The sequence below is a fragment of the Mus caroli genome, chromosome 6, assembly GCF_900094665.2.
Source record: "Mus caroli chromosome 6, CAROLI_EIJ_v1.1, whole genome shotgun sequence".
Lineage (NCBI taxonomy): Eukaryota > Metazoa > Chordata > Mammalia > Rodentia > Muridae > Mus > Mus caroli.
Window position 1 is genome coordinate 47,238,422 of NC_034575.1, and position 8,038 is coordinate 47,246,459.

The 8,038-nt window shown below is 39.0% G+C and overlaps 1 protein-coding gene across 3 annotated transcripts in view; it reads left to right on the forward strand.

The window, feature by feature from the left end:
- Tax1bp1 (Tax1 binding protein 1) overlaps positions 1–8,038 on the forward strand; it is a 59,587-nt gene that overhangs the window by 38,563 nt on the left and 12,986 nt on the right. For all 3 annotated transcript variants that reach the window (XM_021164764.2, XM_021164767.2, XM_021164765.2), the window contains 2 exons: positions 747–872; positions 4,982–5,053. In XM_021164764.2, the coding sequence (XP_021020423.1) occupies positions 747–872; positions 4,982–5,053 (198 nt within the window). The remainder of the gene's footprint in view (positions 1–746; positions 873–4,981; positions 5,054–8,038) is intronic.

The following is an 8,038-nucleotide window of genomic DNA, read 5'->3' on the forward strand; positions in this document are numbered from 1 at the left end:
TACTCATACAGCGACAGACAGGTAGATCAATGGAATTAGAATTGAAGACCCAGAAATGAACCCACACACCTATGGTCACTTGATCTTTGACAAGGGAACTAAAACCATCCAGTGGAAAAAAAGACAGCATTTTCAACAAATGGTGCTGGCACAACTGGCAATTATCATGTAGAAGAATGTGAATTGATCCATTCTTATATCCTTGTACAAAGCTCAAGTCTAAGTGGATCAAAGAACTCACTCCACAAATATTCATAATGAAATTGGCCTGTTTACTTTTTGGTCTCTATTTGTAACTTCTCCCTTGTGTTTTTAAGAAAAAGAGCCATCATAAAGTGCATGATTTAGATTTCCTCCTTTTGCAAAAGTAGTACTTTTGTGAAATAAATTTATCATGATCCAAGTACAGGAATTATGGCTATTTAGGTTATATTTTTCTGTATAAAACTGACACTCATATTAAATATAACTGTTGGAAGCAAATTATAAGCTAATGGGATATATCATATACCCTCTTTTGCAGTGTACTGTTAATATGACACCTCTCCTGGTCATCTGACTGTCCACTCATCTCTTAAGTAGATACGTTATTCCATTGTGTAGTTATAAAATGAGGTACCTAATCTTGTGTTCAAAAACATTTTGGCTTTATACTGTTACATTAATCATCACATGTGTGTGTAAAGATATCTACTCTGTGGAGATGTGAAGTTTTTAGTAATTGTACTAATTTTAATTTTATTTAGGATGAGAAAACCAAGTGCAATAAATACGCTGAAGAACTTGTCAAAATGGAGCTGAAGTGGAAAGAACAAGTGAAAATTGCTGAAAATGTAAAACTTGAACTAGCTGAAGTAGAGGATAATTACAAAGTAAGTTCATAGGCTTGGCTCATGGTGCTTGGTGAACCTGGTCCTGGTCAAAGTGAGATCCTATAGACCATCAGCCAAGCACAGTTTCCATATAGATATGCTGGGTATTTAATTACATACAGTTTATTCACTTGCCTGAGAAAATGGCCTCCCATATGCATTGCTTAATGTGGCTTTAGTCCTTTGGGTTCAGGTGGACTTTGAAATTTACCAGTTAAAAAAGTTTTTAGTTTTAATTATATAAAATCATAGGCTTCAGTATATTTTCATGTATCTGTATGATATATTTTTATAATATTCCACCTGATGCACACTGCATCTTCCCACTGAGACCCTGTTTAAATAGGTCACTTCTTTCATGCCCTGTCCTGTGTCTGCCACCTCCCTCCCCAAGGCACATGCTTTTTCTTAGTGCTGCTTTTAGGATCTTGGGTGAGAGGTTATTTACAGGAGCATGCGCAGTGTAGTAGTGACTATACCACTGAGGAAAACATCTCTCCTCCTTTTAGTAGCTGTTAACTACGTATCAATCCTCAGAGAAGTGTGAGGCCTCATTAGAGTACACCCTCCATGATGGGATGGTGATGACTCAATCTTATGCAGTCTTAGGCAGGTAATCAGGTTTGCTGAGAATTGGAGTGTCTAAAGGCCATGTCACTCCCAGAAGACAGTATTCCACAGACTCTTAGGTTCTTTGTTCCCTTTCTTCTTCAGTAGTGTCCCCGAGCCCTGGATGACATGACACGGATGGCCATTGGGGGATAAGCACTCAATAGTCATTTAAGGTCAGCACTTTGACTAGTTCTATAACTGCAAAGAGAAGCTTTCTCTGATCAAAGCTGACTGTAGCACTAACTTGTAGGCTTAAGCTCAACAGAGGGCGACTTGACAGATGTATATTCATCACGACCATTTAGCCATAGTCCTATGTTCTCCCTAGCTATGGGCTTTTGACTAGATGTACACTACTAGATAGATAGGAGTTCCTTCCATGGATACTCCAACCAGGAAGTGGTTAGTCTGCCAGTCTCAGCCTCACCCACTCCACTTCCTGCCCCAGCCTGCTTGTCTGTTGCTGTGAAAGCTAGCCACCCTGGAATAACAAGTTCACAGCTCAGTTCCAGCTTGGTTTCCTTAAGTCCTGTAACCAAAATAATGTGCTGTCTTAAGCTGTAAGGTGTTTCCTTCCAGTTTGGATACGTAGTCAATACCAGTGGTGATAACTTCTATTGTTTTGGACTGGCCAGCTGTCGTGTCCGCTCTCGACCAGCAAGAACGACACGACCACCAGTCCTTCTAACAGCAGTTTATTCAGTCTTCATCTTTCTTCTTGTTTATATCTCCCCTGAACCCTGGGCCTCTCACTCTTATATACTCTCAGTTCCCATCCACTCACAGCAGGCCACGTCACCTCACCAGGCACGCAGCTTCAGCTAATCAGGGCAGCAGGGGCATATCTCCATCAAAATGGATTCGCCAGTATCCTGATACACCTGCGCAGCTCTCTTGATGGTTGTGGCTTACATTCAGGTGAGGAAGTCAGGTGCAAGTCATAAAACTTAGCTGCAGTCCCTGGCGCCTTTTTGAGACTGCTGCCACACCAGCTCCTCACAGCCAGCAACCCACAGGGAGTAATCCATTCCAAAAAAATTGTATCTTTAGAAGCAATCATTTCATTTTCTTACTGTATTGCAAATGTGTATGTTAAATTATTTTGGGACTTGACCTCTTTTAAATGTGTATGTGTAATTGATATATTATCATTAACTTGCTAGCCTTAAAATTTATCATAATACTGTGATGTGGTATACTATTAATTAAAGATACTTATTTTTATCAGTGTAATATTACAACCCCAATAATAAATGGTATCTGTAAGAATGTTAGAAGAAAAAAATGAACAAGCTACCTGACTAGTAAGTCAAAAATATCCTTTTAAGGATTAAAATGCATGTGATTGATTATAATTACAATTTACTTATTTTTGTTATTAAAGACTGGTGAATTCTAAGTAATTTAATTTTATCTCTAGCTAATTTGTGAGAGAAAGGGAAAGAGACACAGAGACACCATAGCTGCTTAGGGGAGAATTGTATCTATAGTGGTATAGATTAGACTTCAGTAGTACCATGGAGTCAGGTTTTAGAGGTCTAAAATAGAGTTTGGGTCTTACATAATATTGAGTATTTTCTAGGCGAAAAGGAACCGAGTGAAAGTAGGTCCTTTTCAAAGTCCTATGTAGGCGGTAGAGGGTAAAGCTGGTGAAGTAAGTATACGAAGTCCATTTTCTCTTGGATACCTTTTCTATTTTTATGTGTTATCTGTGCAGTCCTTGTGTTTCTGGTGCCTGTGGCAGCCAGATGTGTACACCAGCTTCCATGAACCTGGAGTTGTGAGCTGAAACGAGGGTGTTGGGAATTGAACTCTAGGGACTTTTATTATAGACTGGGGACATGAACCTAGAAAGATTGATCTCAAATACATCATTTAGGAAGAACTATTGAAGTAATTGAATTTGTTATTATTGTTTGCTATTTTGTTTAAGACATGGTCCCCTATGTAACCCTAGCTGATGTAGAACTTTCTGTGTAGACCATGCTGGTCTGACTCATAGAGAGCTGTCTTCTTCTGCCTCTCAAGTTCTGGGACTAAAAATGTGTGTTACCATACCCAGTAAAGAATTGTACCCATTAATGCTGGTGCTCTTAGAGTTGATCAGTGGGTAATTGTTGAATGAATGAGTGATTCAGATTGAAAATGTTGGGGAGTGAAGGGAAAATGCTTGTAGTTCCTTAGCTTCTGTTACACTATTTATTCTGATGGTTTCTGCTAACTAATATAAGAAGTAAATGTGGAACATTTTACCTTTACAGTGCAGGAAAGACAGCAATGAAAACATTATCTTATTATTACTTAAAATAACAGCTTTCCCAGCCATTGTAGCAAGGGTAATCTTGACAATTGGAAGTTTGGGCAGACAATTATAGATCATTCAGGTCCTACTTGAACTAAATCTTGAGTTCCTGGCTAGCTTGGAACCCAGGGCACAAAAATAACAACCGACAGACTTGGAACTTGGGAATGAGAGTGGTACATGAATTAATACTTACGGCTTGTCAGTTGAGAATGGAAGAAAGTTTTCAGAGACAAGATGGACAAAAGAGCCAATGAAGAATGGTTATAAAATATCTTCATTTGTGGCTGGGAAGCAAAAGAAGACACCAAAAACAAAAAAACAAAAAACCTGGCATTAGAATACCAATATTGGTGTACTTTTCTACATAAGCCAAAGGAGAAATTTTAAAGATAAGGAAAACTGCCTCTAAGGTGGAAGGAACATTTTGGAAGATGGGGTGGAAAAAATGTAAAAGCTAGAAGACATGGAATGAGTTAGAATTGAGTCCTAAGACATGCCATCACTGCTGGACTCTTAACTCCAAGACTGGCACAGTATTGGGCCTGTCTGTGTCCTGTCATGGGAGGAAAAGGGCCCAGGACCTAAATACAGATAATGATAGCTAAGAGGGAGGGGCTCATAAGACCCCATCCCTTTCTGAATAGTCTGGGACCAAATAGTTGTTGCTAGGAGGGGGAAGGGAATTTATTCAGTGGTGTAGGAACTAGTAAGGAAGCTAGAACCCCACCCAAGGCCCTATAAGCAACTTTAATGAAACCCCTTAGGTCATCAGTAACTCTGAACGTAGATGAGGGGAAGAGGACGGGAATCATTGGGAGGAAGGGGAATAGGAAGGATAGTAGGAGGTGCATATCATAAAAGTACACTGGGGACAGTGTGTGTAATCGATGTGTTAATACATTTTAAAAGGATAAGGAAAGCAAGGTATGGTGGCCCCACCATTGGTGTCTGGAGCCTGAGATAGGAGAATTGAGAGAGTGAGACTAACTTAACCTAGTTCTAGTCAGCCTGGCAACATAAATCCAAAAGTAGAAAGAGAAGAAACTGGTCAGTAATGGCAGCTAATACACAGACTGAGAACTGGGGAAAAGAACTGAACTTGGTGATAGAAATGGTTCAAGTGAATCTCATGTGTGAGGAGAAAATAGATAATAAAAATATTAATGATAATCTCTCTCTTTTTTAAATTCAGGCTCAGTTGGCAGAGAAAGAGAAAGAAATAAATGGTCTGGCTTCATATTTGGAAAATCTCTCAAGGGAGAAGGTATTGAGCAGTGCACTCATTGTGTACAGCCTGTAACCGATTTTTGCTTTCTTTCATCTGACTTCTCTTTGAAAGCTTTCCTCCAGGTCTTCAACTATTACCTCCCTGGTAGTAAACAGTAATTTGTGTACCATTCTCACTTCGAGATTTCACATCTCCCAATTTTTGAAAGTATGCCAAGTGTTGAAAATTGCTAGTTTTCTCAAAAAAAAAAAAAAAAGAAAAGAAAAAAGAAAAGAAAATTGCTCGTTTGATCTCCATCACATACTTCCCATTAGATAATAAGCTAAGTTTAGAATATGCAAATGTAGGGAAGAAGTAAATTTTTAATTGGGTATTTGCTCAAACTTAGGTATTCTCTTGAAGTGAATTTGTTAATTAAAGGGAAAGAATTGATACTGTTTCTTGCTAATATAAAGTTTAAACCTTAAACCAAACTAAAATTTTGACAACTTGTGTCTTCTGTGTTAATTTGATGCTGACTAGTGTGTACAAATGTATTTAACAGTCTGGTGGCTGAATTTGGAAGATCTTAAGGAGTGGATCCTCAGGTTGGATGGTGTAACTCTGCTACAAAATGGAACTTTGAGCCTCCTGCTTCCCTCATTGTCTTTTGTCATTCTGTCAGGAAAGACCTTTTGTCTTCTTGTATTGTTGTTTGTATTTGTGGTTTGACAGTAGTCTGCTAATCCACTGGTGTCCCCCAGTCAGTTGTGATGTCACTGTGAGGTAGCACGGCCATCCGTTACAGGCCAGCGACTCAGCTGCATGCGCTTGCTTCTACTGCAGGTCAGTTAGGCACTACGATTAAACTTACCCGTTGGACCTGTACTTTTACTTCATAATACTTTCCATACTTTTTAACTATGCACATTATTTGTGCATATTTTATGTTTCTTTGTTGGGTATCTGTTTCTTCTACTTAACTATGTGGTCCATGAAGAGTACAGATTGTACCTGTTTCGCTCATTGGATTTGCAGCCCCTTTTACAATACCTGCTATTTGAAGTCAAGCATTTGTTAAATGGATAAACTAATGGAGCAAATATAATTTATAGCATTTGCCTTTGAGAAGATTTGATGGAAGAAATATACTGAGATCGGTAGCTTTATTGTCAGTTTTAACAATGCCAACCTTACCAGGAATGTTGTGTGGAATACTTGCTATCTGCTTTCATTTATTACTACAACTACTGTTATTATTTACTATTATAAAACTCTGACCTTATTTTTTTGTTTCCTGTAGTATGGCATTGTTTAAAAGTGTCTTAAGTATTTGCATTGTGATGTCAGCCTGTTTAATATTTAGTTCTCCGATTGTATTTCTGAGAATTCTAAAACCTGCTGAAGCTGAGATCAGCGCTAGGTTGTTAGTCATCACGGACCCCTAGGTGTACACACACTTGCCTAGAAGGCGGCCAGTGGTCAGCAGCAGTAGTCGGGTAAATAAGTGCTGACCCCACTGCTGCTGATGTTTGTTTTTAAAGATTCATTGTTGTCTGTGTGAGTTCTTGCCAGCATGTATGTATATGTCCCTTCTTGTTGTTGTTTTTGTTTTTTTTTTTAAAGGGGTAAGAAGTAAACAGGAAGCACAGTGTAGACTAGGGGAAGATGGAATAGAGGCAGTGTAGGAGGAAGTGTCCCTTCCCTTAGATCTGCTGTTACAGGGGATTGTTAGCTTATCAGTGGGTGCTGGGAACTGAACCTGGCTCCTTGGCAAAAAGCAAGTATTGTTAGCCCCCAAGCCTCTCTTTAACCTTCTCCTGCTTGAGACAGGTTTCACTAAGTAACCTAGCCTGGCTTTGAACTCAGTCTATAGTCCAGACTATCTTCAAACTCTGGTGATCCTCCTTATCTCAGCTTCCTGACAAGCTTCCTTTTTTTTTGTTTCTTTTGTTGTTGTTGGTTTTTAATGTGTTGCCTGCATGAATATCTGTATATTGTGCATGTGAGCTCAAAGAGGCCAGAAGAGGGTGTCAAATCCCTCAGGAACTAGAGTTTTAGAGATTACCATGTAGGTGGTAGGAATTGTACTCAGGTCTTCTGGAAGAGCAGCCAATGCTCTTAACTGCTAAGCCATCTCTCTAGCCTATAATTCTCTTTTTCTTAAAAACAGCAGTTTTACTAAGACTTACATTTAGATTATCTGTGTGGTTTTGTATATTGAGGGCTGCTTCATTGGACTGCCATATTTTAAGCCACTAGAGTGAAATTAGTGGATTCCTAAGAAACTTAATCTTCATAGCATTTCTCTTTGAGGGGGCAACTTGAGATGGTGGTCTCCAGCTGTTCATCCTCTGCCTCCCAGGTACTAGGACTTACCGTATATAAACATTTAAATATTAAAATCTCTTATAGAAGAAAATGGTGGCTTAAGAGAAGAGGTAGACTGAGTCACATGATGCTTGAGCCTGAAATCTAGCTTGTTTAGGGATCTCTCTCCCTCTTCCTCCATCTTCCCTTCTTTTTCCATCCCTCCTTCCTCTCAGCCCCCTTTCATACCTTTTTGGATGGTGCTGGGCAATCAGACCCAAATACTTCTGGATGTTAGACTAGACAGGATTCTACTATTAAACTGTATCTTTAGCTTTGAGACAGGAGTTTTCATTAGAACTCAGGCATGCCTTGAATTCACTTTGTATGTCAGGCTTGCCTCAATCTTGGAATCCTACTTCCTCTACCTTCCAAATGCTAAGATACTGCTTTGAAATATTAGCAGCTTAAGATGTTCTATTTCCATCTTAGAATCATTTTGTCAATTCATGGAGAAGCCTGCTGGAATTTTAAAAATTTCATTGTATCTATAGTTAGTTTGAGGGGAATTACTACTGTAAAAACAATTTTCTGTCTGTATACTTGGTATGCATCCCTCCATTTGTGCTGTCTTTTTATCACACTCAGTATCTGTCTTAGTCAGGGTTTCTATTCCTGCACAAACATCATGACCAAAAGCAAGTTGGGGAGGAAAGGGTTTATTCAGCTTAC